This window comes from Panthera uncia, chromosome B4, assembly GCF_023721935.1.
Source record: "Panthera uncia isolate 11264 chromosome B4, Puncia_PCG_1.0, whole genome shotgun sequence".
NCBI lineage: Eukaryota > Metazoa > Chordata > Mammalia > Carnivora > Felidae > Panthera > Panthera uncia.
Window position 1 is genome coordinate 45,388,479 of NC_064809.1, and position 20,934 is coordinate 45,409,412.

Genomic DNA, 20,934 nt, shown 5'->3' on the forward strand with positions numbered 1-20,934 from the left:
AGAAATTGATAGGTTGTGACTCCCCAGATAGCTGAGTTAAGGATTTGGAAGCTGTGTGTAGGCTCACCGTGAAAGAATGTGGTGGTGACTGATGTGTGCCAGGGATGAAGGAAGACAAACTGTAGTCCACGTGTCATGTATTTGATGTCCTTGCTTGTGGTTAAAAAACACAAACCTGGGGGCACCTGGGTGGCTCAGTCAGTTGAGCGTCCGACCTCAGCTCAGGTCATGATCTCCCAGTTTGTGAGTTCAAGCCCCACATCGGGCTTCATGCTGACAGCTCAGAGCTTGGAGCCTGCTTCAGACTCTGTGCCTCCCTCTCTCTCTCTCTCTCTGTCTCTGCCCCTCCCTTCTTCATGCTCTGTCTCTCTCTCTCTCTCTCTCAAAAAGTAAATAAACATTAAAACAATTAAAAAAATAAAAACCATAAACCTGCATTCAAATCCTCCTTCCAGTGTGAAGGAGCTGTAAGACTTTGGGCCAGTGGCTTTATCCATCTAGCTTATACATCCTCATCGTAAGATTGGGGTAAGACCTAAGGAACGGGACCCTTGTGAGAATTAAGGGGGGACAGCATGGCACACATCGTGTCAGAATTCCACTGTGTGACGTGATGCCTTCCAGGCAAAGATCATGCCAACTGTAGGATGGAGGTAAGATTCCAGCCTATGTCAAGGCTAAGGGCAGCAGGAGGCATGAAAGGGAGGAGAAGAAAGAGCTTAGCTTAAACGTGGGACAGACACAAGGGGGTCCTGGTGGAGGAAGACACAGTAATGGATCCAGAAACAAGGGCCCGGGAGAATATTTTTTGGTGAAATGCTATGTGTACCCTGTGACTCCACCCTCTGGCCCCCTTAAATCTTCAGGAAAACTACACAATTCACAATATACTTGGTCCACTGAATTTTTATTTATTTATTTATTTATTTTTTAAAAAAAAATTTTTTTTTTCAACATTTTTTATTTATTTTTGGGACAGAGAGAGACAGAGCATGAACGGGGGAGGGGCAGAGAGAGAGGGAGACACAGAATCGGAAACAGGCTCCAGGCTCCGAGCCATCAGCCCAGAGCCTGACGCGGGGCTCGAACTCACGGACCGCGAGATCGTGACCTGGCTGAAGTCGGACGCTCAACCGACTGCGCCACCCAGGCGCCCCTTTTTTTTTTTATTTTTGAAAGCTGGTGAAGGGCTGAGTTTTGGATCAAGGTTGGCAAGGGTCTGAAACAATGTCTTCTCCTGTAGGAGATCAGTACTCAGTACATGGTAACTATCGGCATGCCCATTACTACCACAAGTGCTTTGGTAGACATAGGAACAAGCTATGATGAAGGCCCAGATGAAGGAGAGCCAAGTTGCCCTGGGCAGGTCTGTCCTTAATTATATTGTCATTCTTAAACATATGTTCCAGCCAGAGAAGAAGAAGCATTTGTTTAAATCTCAGGGCCCAGGAAACATTTTATAGTCTAGACTCTAGAAAGTTCTATGTGTATGAATCTAAGCTGGATGAGCCCTTGTGTTTTACTAAAGCACGCTCTGAGAACATAAACCTGCAATAAGCCATAGCACTTCTGGTCATAGAATCAAGTCGTCTGTGACGAGAAGCGAATATGCCACTTGCGCGGGCCCTTTTAGAACTTCCTGATCCAGATGCAAGGCTGATTTCCTAGGATTCTTGACATTGGCATTTAACCCCAAAGTAATCTTTGCTGTGCACCTCTTTTGCTCTTCTCAGTTCCCCTGCTGTCATTGCGATTTGCTTCTCTTTTGCTTCCTGATCTATGTCTTTGGCACCAGTGAAGCAGAGGGTAGAGATGGGCCTGAGATGGGTCTACCAATGGGTTCAGACTTGTCTCTGTCCTGCTGACAGATGTAGAAATGCCTCCTGGACATCGGTCTGTGGAGGGATTGAGGAACCTCCTGGGAAAGACTTCCTTATCTGGCACACATTGGGAAGTCTTAACTCGGGACAACAAGCTCAGCTCAGGAGCAAAGCTTTAGCCTCTAGAGGAGAAGGGTAATTCTAAGTAGAGCAGTGCTGAACCCCCTCCCCACTACCAAGAACTCAGGTCTATATGCTATAAAGAGGTAGGGTGTTTACTATAGCACAGACTGAAAAGACGCTCACTGAACTGTTTCCTTTCCTTCTTGGGCTCATACCTTCCTGGCATACATACTCTCTGTCTGATTTCTGGCCAAATAAATGTGGGCAGAAGTCACATATACCACCTCCAGGCCTGGCACATGAAACTTCCTGCATGATTGGGGATGCAGATAATCCAGTGGAGGAATCCAAGGCCCTAAGGATGAAGAATGAAGCCCCAGATGGAAGCCCTGAATAAATGGGAGGAATAGAACCCCATTGCTGCCTATCCCCATTCTCACCTTGATGGTGACATGAGCCCGAATGAACTCTTATCCTCTAAAATCATACAAATTGTGAGGTTGTTTGTTAACAGCAATAACCTTGCCCTGATTGACTTGCTAAGTAAAAATGGAAATCTCTGTTTAATGAAAATACTGCATCTGACCTTGAAGAATGGGCAGCATAGCGTTAGTATTTTTCTAATAAAGAGTAACATAAAAAAAGAAGAGAGCCAGTCTTCCCTAGTCGCCACTGCATCAAACAGCTTTGCCAAGTTAACAGCATTAAAATATGAAGTGGCGTTAACTGATGGGAGACAGAGGAAGAAGGAGCAGTTTTAAAAGGAAGTAGAAATGGCCAGGAGGCCTGGAGGTCTCAGTAGTACCAAGAGAGAGGGGTTGTAGCTGCTGGTGGACACAGCAGTACGGGTTCCCAGGGGAAGCGGTGAATGCTAATGCGAGGGTCACAGCCAGCAGAAGTGGTGACAGCATCCAGGGAATGTTAAGGATTAGATGACCAGATAGGATCATGAACCCATGTAGGACGCTTCGAGATTTTGAGCAAAACTTGGGAAAGCATGATGGTAATAAGAAGCAGCAAGTATGGGTCCCCTTTACCAAGTATTGGAACCTTGGAAGGTTGGGAAGGATCTCTCCCAATGCAGATCATGTAGAAAGAAGAGAAGGGGCCCTTCTGGCTTCAGTTAATGAGTTCCAGAAATAGAATTTCTTCTCCACGTAGCAGGCACAACACTCAGGCAGGTTAGGCTGTCCGCAGGCATCCCTCCCCGGCCACCCCTTATTTCACTTCTCCAGGAGGCAAGCCAAGTTGGGCAGTCAGGAAACCCAGGATGTTTGCGTTTTCCACAGTGACCTCAATGGGTGTTTGGGCACCGAAGGCACATTCCTGCAGGTAACGAGAGAGGAACTTGCAGGTTTCCTCTTTGTAAAAGGCCAGGATCTTGATTCATTTAGTGGTTGCTCTGAGGTTTTTTTCCTTCATTTGGAAGCAAAGCACATTGAGATTGAGAAACAATGTTCTAAGCTGGAGGTCCTGTGTTAAGATGAAAAAAAAAATGGAGGATGGAAGAGATTTCTGGAAGGGCCAAGGAAAACAAAGAGGGGGGACTGCTCAGGGAGCTGAGAAGGAGTCTTCAGCGATCTGCTTCCCCCTGAAAATCATTTGGGCAAAGCTGGGGTGATTATAGGGAGATTGTAAATGCCACAAAGATTAGGCATGGAAAGCTGAGGGGCCGGAGAGGACACAGCTCTGGGATATGTGTACACTCACACGCGTTTATGTGCTCACAGGTAATTATGTACACACGTTGGTGCTTTTGGTGACTATGCCCTTTGAAGCAGAATTTTAATCAAACTTTAAGCTGTACACTTTTACTTCCATCACATAAGAAGCATATACCCTTTTACTATGAAAAGTGGATAGATTATCTCTTTCCTTTCTGTGTACCCTGGCTGTTCCAGCCCACCTGCTTTCTCCTAGAAACTCAAGTTCCTGTTCTTCTGCAGCTAACACTGACATATCCTGCATCCTGCTCACTTTATTTATTTATATATTTTTTTACGTTTATTTATTTTTGAGACAGAGAGAGACAGAGCGTGAACAGGGGAGGGGCAGAGAGAGAGAGGGAGACACAGAATCTGAAACAGGCTCCAGGCTCTGAGCTGTCAGCACAGAGCCCGACGCGGGGCTCAAACTCGTGGACCATGAGATCATGACCTGAGCCGAAGTCGGACGCTCAACCGACTGAGCCACCCAGGCACCCTGCATCCTGCTCACTTTAAAGTTATTTTCCTCAGTCTCCATATCTCAAGAATGTGTTCTAATTAGCTAATCTGGTATCAGGCAAGCCACTACTGGCTTACTGTGATCTGTAGTGCTGTTGGTCCAGGATGACCTACATAGATGTAAAATATGATTTTTAATCATACCTCCAGAGATATGGCAAAGAGTAAACATTTGGGGTATTGTAGAACTCTGAAAGAATAAATGGATAAATTACCAATCCGTTAAGTTATTATTAAATTTATGTTATTAAATTATTAAATTGTCAAAAATTAATCACTTATTAATAAAAAGAAGCACTGACACTTATATGACAGGTACTAGGTGCCAGGCACTCTTCTAAGTGCTTTGCATGTATCCATTTAATTCTCAGGACAACTCTGTGGGATTAGAACTATTTCATTTTGCAGATGAGGAAATTGAGGCAGAGAGAGATTAAGCAAGAAGCCCTAGATCTGGCAGCTAGGAAATGGTGGAGTCGGGATTCAAACTCAGTGGCCTGTCCCCAGACTGTGTCCTGTCAGAGTCCATGACATATTTTTGAATGGAAAAGGGTGATGGGATGTGAATTACACCCACAGGATACCCACTGACGGTTTCTCATGGGAATGGGGCAGAGTCCAAGAGAGAGGTATCTTAGAGCTTTTGTTTGACACTAAGAAGTCACATCATCTTTCTAGATCTTAGTTTTCTCTTCAGAGAAACAAGGAGGGTGGACTAGGTGACCTCTAAGACCCGTCCCAAGTCTAAGATAAATAACATCTTCAGCAATCCTGCGCTAAAATGCTGATCTCTTGGTGCCTGTGGGGAAGAAGCAGGTCAGTTCCTGCTTCCTACACCCTTCAAGCTAGAAGCTGCAGGGTAGAGTGTCCAGTAGATACCTGGGAAGAACTGGAAACACCAGACGAGGGTTAGAGGCCTAAGAAACCTCACCCTTTACCTAAGAAACATAAAGAAACACATTTACTGAGCGCTTACTGTGTGTGTGCCCTGTGTCTTAAACAGATTATCTAATTCTCACAATAAGCCTGTGAATTAGGTAGGGTCTCCATTTAAAAAACGAAGCTAAAGCTTAGTCATGCCAAGTGACTTGACCAAGATGGCCCAGCTGGCAAGGTATGCAGGTAGGATTCAAATCCCGTCTAACTCCAAAGCCCAGGCTCATTTCACAACCAGTTCCTGCTTTAATACCTGCTATCTCATTCCATTCTCACTGGAAGCCTCCGGGGTAGTTCTTATTTCCCCATTTCACTGAGCAGGAAAGTGAGACTCAGAGCAGTGAAGTGACTTGCCGGGAAAGGGGTCTGGCTCCGAGTGGGCGGGAGGAGAGCGGGCAGAAGCGTGCACGTGGACTCCGGTGCCGCAACCCCGCGCCTCCCCCGGCTCTGCTCTGCCTCGCGGCTCCCACCTTCCCCGGTCCCAGTCCCGCGCACGGCCCGCTGCGAACTACACTTCCCGGCAGGACGCGGGCGCGCGCACGCGCACCGGGGCCTCCGCCATGGCGACTGTGCTGTCCAGGGCGCTCAAGCTCCCGGGTAAGGAGTCGCAGCCTCGCGACCACCCTGCTCCCGCGGGCCCTGGGGAGACTGGGAGGCGAGGCGCTGGAGGCGAAGCCGGTCGGGGCCTGGCCCCAGCCCCAGCGTAGATGCAGGCGCGCGGGGGCGAGCCAGTGCAGCCCCCACGGGCTGGGGGTCTGTCACCACCAGGGGGCGAGAGGGGCGCCAGGCTGGTCGGGGGTCGCGGGCGCGGGGCGAGCTTGGGAGACTCAAGGGAGGGAGCGCTGGAGGCGCGCGGGGCTGGTGGCCTGGAGCAGGCGGGCGTTGCTTCGAGGGCGGCAGTCAGAGCGCGCGTCGCCGCCATCCCAAAGGGAGGGCTGGTGAGGGGAGCATCCTTTCCTGAGCGCCGTGGACCACATACCGCAGGGTCCCCAGTTCTTTCTGTCTTGGGCTGGCCCTGCGGGTGAGGGGGGACAGGAGCTGCAGGACAGCGGGCCACCCTCTGGAGCAGCCTCTCTGCTTAATGACACCACTGACGCAGCCATAAGGTAAGCGGGACAGGTGTTTACCCCTTCTGGTTTACAGAAGAGGAAAATGAGAGTTATTTGGCTAATTGACTTGTCCCAAGGTCGCAAAAACGGTATTGGAAACGCCTGGACTAGAACCTCTGGGGTCTCTTGATTCTAGATCCTGGGGTTTGATTCCTATTGATCAGCCTCTGGCTCTCAAGGCTAAGTATTGAGGAGGGAAAGGATTTGGCCCCTGAAAGTTACAGATAAATTGTGGAATGTTCTTTAAGGAGGCACACTGGTAGTGTCGACAACTTCTAGAGCTAATTCAGTACTTTGGGCAGCAGCTTCAAGTTTTTAAAAATTTTCTCTTAGACCTCCAGAATGGGACTGTGCCGCTACAAGTTTGCTTTTTTAAATAAAAGTATATTTGTCCTGCCCAAATAAATTTTGAACATTAAGCTGCAAACATGCATTTGCTGATACGGTGATAGTGGGAAAAGCAGGGTTAGTAGGAAAAACAGTTGCTTTCACTGGCATCAGAAGAAAGGGCTAGTTTGGTGTCTGGTGGATAATCCAGCATATGGCATCACAGGGTGTATCACAGGGACTTTATTCTAAAGGAGCTTCCAGCCTGCTGCCACATTGTGCCATGGATGACACTGGGATGGGTATGAATTTGCATTTCTGTCCCCAGACTTCGTGACCTGAGACATTTTTCCCCCGACATGGGCTCATTAGAACATTGGAAGGAACATTGATAATATCTGTCTTGGAATGTGTATGTAGCATTGGAATGAAGTGGGGGATGGATGTGTGCCTTTACCTGCAGGATTAGTTTTTTTTTTTTTTTTTTTTTTTTAAGAGAATGCAGAGAGAGTACAAGCGGGGGAGAGGGGCAGAGAGAGAGGGAATCTTAAGCAGACTCCACACTGAGCTGGACGTGGGGCTCCATCCCACGATCCTGGGATCATGACCTGAGCCGAAATCAAAAGTTAGACACTCAACCGACTGAGCCACCCAGGCGCCCCAGGATTAATTAACTTTAAAGAGAGTTTGTATATCCTTAGTGTAGGATGATATCCTCTCCAAGGATAATGAGATGTCAGACATATTTAGATTTATTTCTTTTAAGTTCCTTTTCTTTTTTTCCGGCATAGATAATTATTCTTCTCTAAGGATGGGAATGCAAGAAAAACGCTTTTGAAACTCTTGAGCTCTTTTGCATTCTCACGTCGTAAGGCTGTGACACTATCACTCCCTGGAGTATTCAGTTGCAGTAACTCAGCTGACAGGGTAGGGAAAGTATAGTCTGGTCCTTGGGCCTGTGTTTGAACAGCGCCTTGGACCTGAAGAGACAGGTATGTTCCATACTTTTTAAGGCCCGGGTGCAATGGCCATGTGTTCTCTTCGATGATGTGGGTTGTGGTTTCTTTTGTTTGTTTTTGTTAGTACTTTTTGCTTGTCTCCCTTTTGTCGTTTCTCCCCACTGCCCCAAATACAATTTTTAGTTTTTTATATTAGGTAGAAGTTGCCTTCTTAATAACTTTTTTTTGGATTTCCTGTGATTGGGACTGTGAGGCTGTTATCCAGTTTGGGCTACTGTGTTATGTTACCTTAGTTAACATCGTCTCTTTTTTTTAAACTGAAGTCTAATTGACACATCCTATTAGTTTTAGATATACAACGTAATGATTCGATATTTGTATATATTGCAAAATGATCACCACAGTGACATCCTCACTATTTCTATGTGTAAGGAAGCAGACTAGAATGGTAACTAAGAGCATGACACAGCTTTGGGTTCAAGTCCAGTGTTTACCAGATTGGTTATTTAATCTTTTTAAGCTTTAGTTTGTTCATGTGTCGTAATACTATTATTATGGAAAATTCTTTAGGTACTGCACAGTCTGCTACATATTTACCTCATGGGGTTATTTGGCTTAAAATTTTTTGGGGGGCGCCTGGGTGGCTCAGTCGGTTAAGCGTCCGACTTTGGCTCAGGTCATTATCTCGCGGTCTGTGAGTTCGAGCCCTGCGTCAGGGTCTGTGCTGACAGCTCAGAGCCTGGAGCCTGTTTCGGATTCTGTGTCTCCCCCTCTCTCTGACCCTCCCCCGTTCATGCTCTGTCTCTCTGTGTCTCAAAAATACATAAATGTTAAAAAAAAATTAAAAAAATTTTTTTTCCAAAGTTTATTTATTTTTGAGAGAGAGAGAGTGCGAGCCGGAGAGGGGCGAGAGAGAGGGAGACACAGAATCTGAAGCAGGCTCCAGGTTCCGTGCTGTCAGCACAGAGCCGGATACGGGGCATGAGCCCATGAACTGTGAGATCATGACCTGAGCCGAAGTTGGATGCTTAACTGACTGAGCCACCCAGGCGCCCCGGGATTATTTGTCTTAGTAGAAGAAATGGATGTACTGAAGAGGTTTGTTATTATTCAGTAAGTGTTAGTTCTTATTATCATCTTTGTTAGCACCAGGCTCATTTCGGAATGTGCTCCCTGAAGGAAGGCCTAATGTAACAGTGAGCTAATGACAGATGTCATCAAGTTGGTGAAGAAAGGACAGTTGCTTGGAATCTATTTCAGTCTCTTACCCTTCCACTAAGCCCAAGATGGAAAGATGTTTGGCTCACATGCATATGATAGGGTAAATTAGTAACAGAAGGACAATGTGACATTCATAAAGCAGGCTGTGGAACAACTTATCTTAAGTAAATATTTTTTTTAGTCCATTTTAAAGTTTGAAGGTCAAACCCTGAAAGGTATATCAGAGCACAATGTTACTGTAATGATTTGTTTTATTACGTGTAATTTAGAATCGTTATGGGCCCTGGATAATCTAATCTATGATCACATATCACAGAATGGTGTGTTTTACACCATATTTTCCTGAACATACCTGGGGAAGATACAGTTGCACTTCCTTCCTGTTTTCCTCTGTACCATTTTGGGAATGCTGTTTAACTGGCATCCTCAGTCTTCCTAAGGTGAAAAGCGATAGCTGTGGAAAGCTCATTTATGTTGATACATTATGAAATCAGTATCCTCTCCTTTATTCTTTGAAAACCTTTCATTGATTAAAAATATGGGTGGTGGCTGTAATCAGTAGAGAAAAGAGTGCTAAAGTGCCCTGCCTTCTGAAGTGTGGATTTGATCATGATTATAACTTCAGGCAAGTTGGTGTACTTTATACTTCACAATCCCTTGTCTTTCTGTGAAAGATAGCAAACATATTTACATAGGAGTTCTCTGATCAAGTTTATAGTCTGGAATAATTAAGCTGGGCTTTGTGTAATGTCTGGAAAAATACACTATCTTTTGATAATATAGGTTACTGATGAGAAGTTAGCCTGATTATTTTATTTTATTTTTAAAATTTACATCCAAGTTAGTTAGCATATAGCGCAACAGTGATTTCAGGAGTAGATTTCTTAATGCCCCTTACCCATTTAGCCCATCCCCCCTCCCACAACCCCTCCAGTTACCCTCTGTTTAGGAGTCTCTTATGTTTTGTCCCCTTTCCTGTTTTTATATTGTTTTTGCTTCCCTTCCCTTATGCTTATCTGTTTTATATCTTAAATTCCACGTATGTGTGAAGTCATACGATATTTGTCCTTCTCTAATTTCAGTTAGCATAATATCCTCTAGTTCCATCCACGTAGTTGCAAATGGCGAGATTTCACTCTTTTTGATTGCTGAGTAATACTCCATTGTGTGTGTGTGTGTGTGTGTGTGTGTGTGTGTGTGTACACCACATCTTCTTTATTCATTCATCCGTAGATGGACATTTGGGCTCTTTCCATACTTTGGCTATTGTTAATAGTGCTGCTGTAAGCATTGGGGTGCATGTGCCCCTTCAAAACCCTACAACCCAGCAATTGCACTACTAAGTTAGCCTGGTTTTTGTTCCCATCTTTAGTGACTGGATTCTCTTTCCGTTGGCTTGGCTGCTCGTATATGATTCTTTTTTTGTCCTTGAAGTTTAGCCCCTTTTTTGCAATATATTTCAGTATTGATTATTCTGTATCAGTTTTTCTTGGGACTCAGTGTACCCTTTACCATTTTGGGTCTTGCTGTATTACAGGAGCTTGTTTGGCATGTCTTTTAATTGTTGTTTTTTGTTCCATTTTCTTTTCCGTTGTCTTCTTCAGTTATGCATATATTGGGTCACTTTTGCTGTCTGTATCTATGCCTTTTTAGTCTTCTTGAAAGCCTTGATCTTTTCCATGGGAGACCTCAAAACCAGACTGCCTGGATTTGAATGCTTGCATTATTGCTTACTTGCTGTTTAACTGTGGGCCCAGTTACTTAAACTTCCAAACCTCAGTTTCTTCATCTTGAAAACGGAGATAATAATGTTTCTGTCTCCAAAAGTTGTTATGAAGATTTGCAGAGATAAGGCAGTAAAAGGGTGTGGAAGAGGGCACACTAAGTGCTTGGAACTACCAGCCATTCTTGTTTCCATTTCATTTTGCTTGATTTTCCACCAGTCTGCCCTTTATATCTCGGACTCTTTTCAGCCATGTCTGCCTGTTTGCTCATTCCAGTAAGGGTATCTTTTCTAAACTTGTTTTATTATTTTTTCCATTGTTTTTCTGAGCCCTGCTTGTTTACTTCTCATCTTCTCTATTCAGTTGTCCTTTATTCTTAGAAATATTATGTGTGTGTGTGTGTGTGTGTGTGTGTGTGTGTACTCTTATTTCAGAGAAACTGTTTTCTTTAATTTCTTGGATTCCCTGGGGAAGTATCTGTTCATTATTTCTTCCATTTTGTGGCATAATTTGTCCAGCATTGGTTCCTCAGTAGATTTTGTTGGCTATGTTTTTTTGTAACTTCTTTCTTGAATATTTGCAGAACTTTGAAGTATCTCATAGAATAAGTACTAATGATGGCTTCTTTCTGATTATAAATCATATTTAATGGTCATTTGTTTTATAGCTAGCTCTTGGCTGACATGCAGGCAGAGGCTGGGGGAGTGAGCCAGGGCAGTTAGAAGCTAGAATTTAATCTACTTGGGCCCCAGCCTGTTTAAAAAAAAAAAAAAAAATCCCCCTCTTCAGGTCTGACTGTGTACAGCTACTTTTCTTACCTGCCAGGCTGACAGCCTGCTTCCTGTAAACATAGAAGCCTTTCTCATTTACTCTTACCTTGCTTTTGAGTCTGTGGTGTTGAATGGGGCCCATTGATGCCTTTGGGACCCCGGACTTGGTCTTTCTAAGCAAGAAATAACCAGTTTGGCTATATATCCATGGAACAAGGGAGGTAATACAATTGATTGGTTAGGATTGTGAATTCTGTAGTCAGATTGCCTGAGTTTGAATCCTGGCTCTCTTTCTCCCTAGTTCTGTGATCTTATGCAACTTATCTCTCTATATTTTCATTTCTTGTTGGTAAAATGGGAATAACAACAACAACAACAACAACAACAACAACAACAACGATACCTACCTTCCAGGGTTGTCATGAGGATGGAATGAATTAACATGCTTGAACCAGTGCCCAGGATAGTAGGCACTCCTACTTTTCAGTTATCATCATTGCCATCACCTTTATTGTTGTCATTATTAACTCTGTGAACTCTGCTCACTGGTGGGGACCTGAGATGCATGTATCTACTCTTACTGTGCTTCCTCAATAGGATACAAGTTTTGCTGCATTTGGCAACAATTTTTCATAAATTGTAGTTTGGGAATGTGGTTGTTTTCTTTTCTCCCATTTTATTACACCCCTCCCTCCACCCCCCAGTTTTTAGGACGACTACTGACAGAAATGCTTTCCTTTGCTATCATCAACTGGAAGTATATAGTATTTTACAGAGACCATTTCAAGAGCAGCTGATTTTCAAAGGATGCTTGCAAATTATTTTTATAGGTTTAGTAAAGATTTTACTAGTTTCTGTAGCATAAGCAGCCAAGTTCTCTTCCTGTCTGTGATAGTGTGTGATATCATAAAATGCATTTCTTTTAAACTGTTTTGTTAGCCAATATTTTAGTAATGGTTTTACTTTGACTGTTTTAGACTGGTATATTTGTTGCAAGGTGGCAACTGACAAGCAAGGTTGAATTTAGTAAGTATCAATGCTAAATTTTTCACTTGATGCTAAAAATCCAATTGTACCATTATATAAGATGGCCTGAGTGTATGTAGACAATACTTGGGAGTTTGAGTTGAATCCGTTGTGTGATGTGACTGCCAAGAAAGCTGGCAAGATATTAGGTTACAGTAATCAAATTGTAGCGTATTCTCTAGATTAGGGAGGACATGGTTCTTCCCTCCCCTGGCCTGGTCAGACTGCACCCTGGGGATTGTATCCAGTTCCAAGAACCATACTTTAAGAAGCGCTGACATATCACATTGTGTCCAGAGCAGAGCGACCAGGATGTTGAGGACACGTGAAACGGTGCTTCTTCAAGTGACGAGTTGAAGGAGGTGGAGACATTTAACTCGGGGAAGACAAGATTGGGCAGTTGGGAGAAATAATGCCAACAGTAATAATAGAAGCTGACATCTGTTGACTGCAACTATAAGCCAGACCCTAAGGACCATGCATATGTTATCTTATTTAATCCTCAAAAATAGTTGCATGAGGTGGGAAAAATAATTGCCCCATTTCAGAAATGGGGAGAATAAGGCTTACTAAAGCTGAGAAATTAATTGAGGTCACATGATTAAAAAGAGATGGAGCCAAGATTTGACTGTCTGTCTTGTCTGTCTGTCTGCCTGTAAAGACTTGAACTCTTAAACACCATGCCATACTTTTCTTATGACTGGTGTCTTCACGTTTTGAAGGACTTGCATGTGGAAGAGGGGTCCCAGAAGTTAGAACTAGGGCAGATAATCGGCAAATGGCCAGAAACAGATTCTCGAATCAGTGTATGGAACTGCTTTCTGGATTGGAGGGCAGTGAGTTTCCCTCACACTGCTTATGTTCAGGTGTATGCTGAGTGACTGCATGGTGGGTGTTTGATTTCCTCTTTGTTAGATATAGTCATTTTTTTTAATTAAAAAAATTTAGGGGCACCTGGGTGGCTCAGTCGGTTAAGCGTCCGACTTCAGCTCAGGTCACGATCTCACGGTCCGTGAGTTCAAGCCCCGCGTCGGGCTCTGGGCTGATGGCTCAGAGCCTGGAGCCTGCTTCTGATTCTGTGTCTCCCTCTCTCTCTGCCCCTCCCCCGTTCATGCTCTGTCTCTCTCTGTCTCCAAAATAAATAAACGTTAAAAAAAAAAAATTGAAATCATGGTAAAATACACATAAAAGTCACCCTCTCAACCATTTTTAAATGCACGTTTAAAATGTAACCAATTTTAAATGTAGTATTGTTAAGCATATTCACATTGTTGTGCAACCAGTGTCTAGAACTTTGTCTAGCAAAGCTGAAACTCTGTAAGGCATCCCCCGCTCTTTGATAGTTTGCATTATGTCCCTTTGCTTTTATGAAAGACCTGTGTCAGTGCCTATTTTCACTAACCTAAAGAAATCCAAAGAGGATTTTCGCTTTTGTGAAAAAAGGCAAAAATTGAAAAGAGCATTCGGTGCTTGTTTTGCAGCAAGTCATTAGAGAGGCAGCGCTCACCCCAGCCTTGGGAGGGGTCCTGCCAAACTCCTTGCCTGGGAACCACCCTCAGCATCTCAGCCCCAAGCCGCCAGGGCTTTGAACTGTGTCTGGGGGCATCTGTGCTTTATCCCAACTTATTTTGTGCATCCATTAGCAAGATGTGCCCTGAGGTATCAGAAAAGCCTAGGAGAGGTTATTGCTTGGGTCTGGGAAAGCTCAAAAAAATTTTCCATATAAATTAATGATAATTGCTTCTTTGTTTTATGCTATTACAGCTTAGGAGGATTTTGACAGGAATACTCTACTTTTGGATAGTGAGGGAAACCTGTACCCATTAAATAATAACAAATCCCCATTTACCCATACTCCCAGGCCCTGGAAACTACATTCTAATTTGTTTCTATGAATTTGATTAATCTAGATAAATATCTCATATAAGAATCATACAGTGTCTCTGTTTATTTCACTTAGCATAATGCCTTCAAGGTTCGTCTGTATTATATAGCATGTTAGAGTTTCTTTACTTTTTAAGGTGGGATAGTAATCCATGGGATGTATATATCACATTTTTAATCCCATCAGGTATATCCTTTTAGTTAAAAAATTTTTTTGTTTTAAGTTTTAGAGTTAATATTATTATAACAGCCTATGGTTCTGTTTGCAGATTATTATAACTAAAATTATATGGGACAGTTAGAAAATGGGGTACCCTAATTAATAAAATAATTTGGTTCACGGAGTAGATATATAAATTGTAGAAGATTAGCTTAAAACCTGTACTGACTTTATAGCATAATTTGGAAATACTATTTTGAATTAAATTCCTAATAATTGGTCTATTTTCTTACAATTTGTGCCTTTACAAGACAAATCCAATATTTGTTGATAAAATGAATAGCTTTGAAAGTGAAAATACATAGGAGTGTCTAGTTAATAGAATGCCAGTTTGCTCAGTATCTTCTGTGCTTTTTTTTGTAAAATACTTAATGTTATAAAGTATATCTGTGTAATGTTTATTTTTTTTTTCAATATATGAAGTTTATTGTCAAATTGGTTTCCATACAACACCCAGTGCTCATCCCAAAAGGTGCCCTCCTCAATACCCATCAATGTTTATTTTTTTAATAAAATATTTATTGATTTTCTGTGTACCAAGCACTAAGCTTTACACTAAAGATTTGACTTCCCATATTGGTTTCTATATAGTGTTTTATTGCTTCATATTATGTCTTGAGTAAATGAGACATAATATATGGAGTGACATCACCAAGATCACAGTGACAAAAGGCAGAGATCAACATCAAGAATTTTTCTTTTTTCCTTTTTAATTAACTGGGTCGTATTTTCTTTTTTATATTTCTTTTTTAAACACGATTGATTGATTGATTGATTGATTGATGGAGGGGAGAGTTGGGAGAGGGGCAGAAGGAAAGAGAGAGAAAATCTTAAGCAGGCTCCATGCTCAGCATGGAGTCTGACAGGGGCCTGATGTGGGGCTTGATCCCACGATGCTGGGATCATGACCTGAGCTGAAATCAAGAGTCAGACGCTCGACTGACTGAGCCTAGGTGCCCCTTTACATTTCTTCTTAATAAAAGCTTTAACAATGGAGTTTATGTTAGTACAACTTACCATGTAATTTCTAACACTGGAAATTTTTTCTTGGTTTTTGCATGGTGATAGCATGAACTAAAGGCATAAAAGCAGTTAGTCATTGGCGGTGAGGGTCAAGGAGTGGCTTGGGAGCAAGTGTTGCTCCCAACAACATAGGGAGCTCCAGCTCTCCTATAATTTTCACCTGTCAGCCACCCCAAATAAATGTAGAGTCTAAGTAAAAATAGGGCGCTTGTTGTGTAAGCCAGCTTTGAGAAAAATCCTTTACCGCTGCATTCCTGCTTGATCCCACCCCTCCTAAAATACTTGGTCGGAATAGCATTTTTAAAGGTAAACAGTGTTTACTGAAACATGTACTGACAGGGCTTTAGAATCATAGGAAGTTTCTCAGAAGTGAGTTTTCAGGTGACAGTGTTCTACTTTGCAAGCTGTTTCTGTGGAGACCATTAGGAAGCCACGAATATCCGACTGTGAGAAGCAGTGCCCAGAGAACGATTCTTCTGAAGTTTAGGCAAGTTCCAGGAAGGATTGGAACATCACAGATCTAAGAAAATCAAAGGAAATCTGCACATAAGGCATATGGAAGGTTGATATAAGAGCCATGTCTTTCTTTAGTGAGATTCACACAAATTAAGAGTTTTTTTTTTAAAAACTAAAAAGGTACCAAAGCATAAGAGACTCTTAAAAACTGAGAACAAACTGAGGGTTGATGGGGGGTGGGAGGGAGGGGAGGGTGGGTGATGGGTATTGAGGAGGGCACCTTTTGGGATGAGCACTGGGTGTTGTATGGAAACCAATTTGACAATAAATTCCATATATTGAAAAAAAAAAACAACTAAAAAGGTATTTGAAATTTGCCACTTTGTTTCTTTTCCAATTTTTTAAAGTCATAAAAGCAATAATTCTAGAACACTGATTTTCTTCCCCCCCATTCTTTCCCCATTTTGCTGGGCATCTGTTTTATAGATAGCCATCAAGATTTAAGTTTGTAAACTTAAGTTATTTTGTTTTCTGTGTGTTCTTTTAGCTGTTCACAGTTGCCATGTAATTGTTGAGGGTTTTTCCTTCCTAGTTCTTCCTGACATCCCGTCTTTCTGTGTTTCAGGGAAGAAAAGTCCAGATCTAGGGGAGTATGACCCCCTCACACAGGCCGACAGTGACGAGAGCGAGGATGACCTTGTGCTCAACTTGCAGCAGAAGAATGGAGGGGTCAAAAACGGGAAGAGCCCTCTGGGAGAAGTGCCAGAACCTGACTCAGATGCTGAGGCTGTGGGGGCTGCAAAGCCGCATCTTTCAGAAGTCGCCACAGAGGGGTACCCCTCAGAACCTCTTGGGGGCCTGGAGCAGAAGGCAACCTCTTCCATCGTGTCTTACGTACGCACATCTGTCTTCCTGCTAACTTTGGTCATCTCCATGATCCTGGTGCTCGTGTGTGCTTTCCTGATCCCCTGTCCCCCCAGAGATCTGCACAGCACTTGGAGCCGCCACCTGGGCCCCCAGAGAGGTGAGTTGCAGGATTTCCAGCCCCAATTGTGGAAAACTTCAAGTTTACATGTAATTTTGTAAAACTTCTGTAAAACTGTATGCTGATGACGTTGAAAATTCCCTCCAGGTCTTTACAAATAAATGTGTGTCATATAGCATTCCTCTCCCTGTGTGTGGAGGTGGTTAGGAGGTTAAAATTGGAAATAAAACAAAAAGATTGATACAGCTCCAGAAGCTTGGGAAGGTCGCTGCTCTGTTGTGTTTCTATTGGCGTTGGTCTTAATTAGATGCAGATAGGACAGAGCATTGGTTTGCTGGGTCCTTGCAGTGCAGCCAACACTGTCAGGGGAGAGCAAAGCTGTGAGACGGGCTATTTACAGAGAAAAGTAAGGCTCAAGGCCTGGCCAGACCAGAGGCCAGGGCTTTGTAGGACCCTCAGGCATTTGTCGATTATAGGAGCCTCACCCAATTTGAATTTTGAAATAATTTCTTTCAAGTAAATCGACTTGTTTTCTTGCGGTAAGTTTTCTTTCTTGCTCCTAATGGTTAGGTTGGTGCCACCCAAGTAATTCTAGCTATTTTGTCTCATTCTGGGGCAGGTTTCTTTTCTTTTTTTTTTTTTTTAATTTTTTTTTTTTAATTTTTTTTTTTCAACGTTTTTTATTTATTTTTGGGACAGAGAGAGACAGAGCATGAACGGGGGAGGGGCAGAGAGAGAGGGAGACACAGAATTGGAAACAGGCTCCAGGCTCCAAGCCATCAGCCCAGAGCCTGACGCGGGGCTCGAACTCACGGACCGCGAGATCGTGACCTGGCTGAAGTCGGACGCTTAACCGACTGCGCCACCCAGGCGCCCCGGCAGGTTTCTTTAAAACAGCTTGCTCTGGGTCCAGAATGCGATTCCATCTGAGCTGTGAGTGCCAAACAGTCCTGTCTTTTATGAACTGCCTTGGGGTGCGGGGGTTCAGAACACCACCCCAAAATATGTCACAGCAAACAAAATATTGTTTATTTTGAGTTGAAGGCACGTGAATAGCAGCAGATGCAAGAAGGGCACTCTGACCTTGACCTTTAATTCTTCCCTGAAGCAGGAGATGAAACTCCTATGTGAAAGATGCCCTCCCAGTACCAGGAGGAAAGAAGCCTTCTAATCAACAGAGACAGGGGGTTGAGGCTGAGGGAAGTCTGTGCAAACAGAGACCTTGTTAAAATAACTCTTCTCTTCCTTTAGTCTCTTTAGACGTGTTAGCTCCCTTCCCATGGCTACCACTCTTTGTTCAACCTAGTACGTAAGCACTTCTCCAGGTCTTTATTTTTCTGTGGGGGCTCCCACGTACATGTGAAATTTCATTCAGTAAACGTTGAGTCCTTTTGTCACGTCAGTCTGTCTTCTTAACCGATTATCTCATTATGTTTTATTACTCAGTCCCAGCTAGGAACCCTAAGAAGGTAGAGGAGAAATTTTCCCTCCCCTACAATACTCCCAAACCCCTACATCATCTTCGTTTAGAAGTATTTTACCTCTGACACTTCACTAATTTTAGTTGATTTAGCTTCTGATGAGTTCTGTGTTCTCACCTTTACTTTCTCTTAAGGCAAGACTGGGTAGATGTGACGTATGCTGTATTCCCACCACACAGGATATCTCTCCCTGTCTTCCTTTTTTCAAAGATTTCAATTTATTAAAAAAAATTTTTTTTTATTTTATATAGAGAGAGAGCTCAAGTAGGGGCGAAGGGCAGAGGGGGAGAGAGAGAGAAAGAGAGAGAGTGAGAGAGAAAGAGAGTGAGAGAATCTTAAGCAGGCTTCACACTCAGCTCAGAGCCCGGAGCCCAACACAGGGCTCAATCCCATGACCCTGTGATCATGACCTGAGCTGAAATCAAGAGTTGGATGCTCAACTGACTGAGCCACCCAGGCACACCTCTTCTTTCCTTTTTTGATGGTTCTAAGTGAGCTCTTATAATATTTGTATATGGTGTAAAGGCTAGGAACAAATCATTGATGTATCCACCATCGAGTTTGAGAAATAAGACATTATAAAGACCGTTGAAATCGCCATGTGTCCCTCCTCACCAAAGCCACCTCTCCCTGCCGGAGTTCTACTGCCCTGAGTTTTGTGTCATTATTTCTTTACTTTTCTTTAAAGTTTTACCACATGGTGAAGTAATTTTTCCCGTTTTGAATTTTGTATAAATGTAATTAAGCAGGCTTCTGTGACTTGTTTTTTCTTTTTGTTTAGCATGTTTATAAAATGCTTTTTGAGGTTCATCAATATTGATATACTGTAACTGGACCTTACTCATTTTCATCACTGATTTCCCATGGTATGATTATCCCATGATTTATTGATTCATTTTACTGTTGATGAACATTTAGGTGACTTCTATTTTTTAAAAAATAAATAATGCTGTTAAGAAGATTCTTGTACATGTTTGCTGATGCAGTGTGTGAGCATTTCTCTAGAGCATTAACCTGTGAGTGATACTGCTGGGTCATAAGGTGTGTGTGTGTTCAATTTACGTTAAATTATTTTCCATAGTGGTTGTACCAGTTTACACTTCCACCAGCTGTGCATGAGTTCTCTCCAACTTTGGCAGGTGTCCTCTGACTCCACACTGTTGAGGGGTAGGGTGGCACTATCTATTTGTCACCGCTCAGTGGGAAGCCCAGACTCCCTGCTAGGCCTCTGCTGACACCACCCAGGCAGGGGCGGCGCGAGCTGCCTCATTCATGCCAGGTAGGGGTAAAACTATAGGCTTCCCTTGTGTGTGTGGAGGGCACTAGGCAGGGATGAAAGTCCTGGCTCCCCACCTGGCCTTCTCCGATGTGACCTTGGTTGGGGTGGGGGAAGGGTGCCTTATTACAGCTGGGCAAAGTGGAACTCTAGGCTCTCACTTGGCCTTTGCTGTGGGGGTGGGGTGGGGGCACAGTTCTATCTGTATGGTGTTTGGTTGGTGTAGAACACTTGTCATCTAAAACTTGCCTGTCTTGCTATGCTGCTCCTTTCCTGGTCCTTTGGCTAGGGGAGCCAGCTTTTCTTGGACCTTTTTTGTCTGTACCTGCTGGCATTTCTGGTTGCCAGCTTCTGCAGCACCTCGTCTGAGACATTTCAGGCCAAAAGAAAGCCCAGGGGAGTCATCACCTTGTCATTCCTTGGGTTTTGCAATCTCTAGCCATGCTACCTTCTCTGTGCCTTCCAGAGTCTTCTTACATTTGTTTTCTCAGTAATGCCTGGGGACTTGAGCTGCACTTAGAAGAATAGGCAGTACTGTGTGTACTCTGTCTTATCTAGGAACCAGAAGTCTGCCTATTTTTTAGGGAGGTGCTGGCAGTGCTCTGTGTCTGTTCCCTTTGTAACCTGGGAGAACTGGTTTGTGGTGACTTAACTCAGGACTTTTTTGTTTTTATGTGTTCATCAGGTGGGGACCTGTCTCCATTGGAATTGGCTGATGTGAATGGAGATGGCCTGCGCGATGTACTTCTCTCCTTCGTAACTTCAAGGAATGGGAGTGCGGTCGGTAAGAGACATGTCTTATAGAGGCTGCTACAGGAGAAGTTCATTGATTGGAGGGGCTGTGAACTAAGAGAAAACATGAGGGTTGTCTCTGGAAGGGCACTATAGAAAAGGATCTGGAGTCAATAGAAAGTCATCATGGGTCTATCATATGTGACTAACCTTATTGGAAAGCTCCTGTGTGTAAGCAAAGCTCATTTCAAGGAATCATGGAGAGTTGTAGCTGGAAGAACTTTTAGTGGGTCACCCAGTCCCATAATACAGAAGCTGAGATCCAGAGAGGAAGTGACTTGTCTACACACCAATGAACAGCATTAGTTCTCAGGGTTCTTGAGTTTTCTCCCGGCCAATTTTCCATTGCTTCTTAGATTATAGTAAATGCTAATCCAATCTGACCTTCCCATCCCCAGCAGAAAGCTTCTGTTCATGTTCTAACATATTTTTACACACATATATCTTGGCCAGGTGCTTTCTTTTTACTCGTGTTTAGTCCTCTCTCGTTCTCTCTGGTCTCCCACCCTGCTCTCTGCACTGGAAGGCCAACCAGTAGGCATTATGTCAACAGGCTACCTTGCTTACCAACTTCTGA

The 20,934-nt window shown here is 43.4% G+C and overlaps 1 protein-coding gene across 1 annotated transcript in view; it reads left to right on the forward strand.

The window, feature by feature from the left end:
* Positions 1-5,613: 5,613 nt before the first annotated feature.
* FAM234B (family with sequence similarity 234 member B) overlaps positions 5,614-20,934 on the forward strand; it is a 35,564-nt gene continuing 20,243 nt past the window's right edge. Inside the window, exons 1-3 of the mRNA XM_049625090.1 lie at positions 5,614-5,701; positions 16,449-16,847; positions 20,251-20,349. Of these exons, the coding sequence (XP_049481047.1) occupies positions 5,665-5,701; positions 16,449-16,847; positions 20,251-20,349 (535 nt within the window). The 5' untranslated portion in view covers positions 5,614-5,664. The remainder of the gene's footprint in view (positions 5,702-16,448; positions 16,848-20,250; positions 20,350-20,934) is intronic.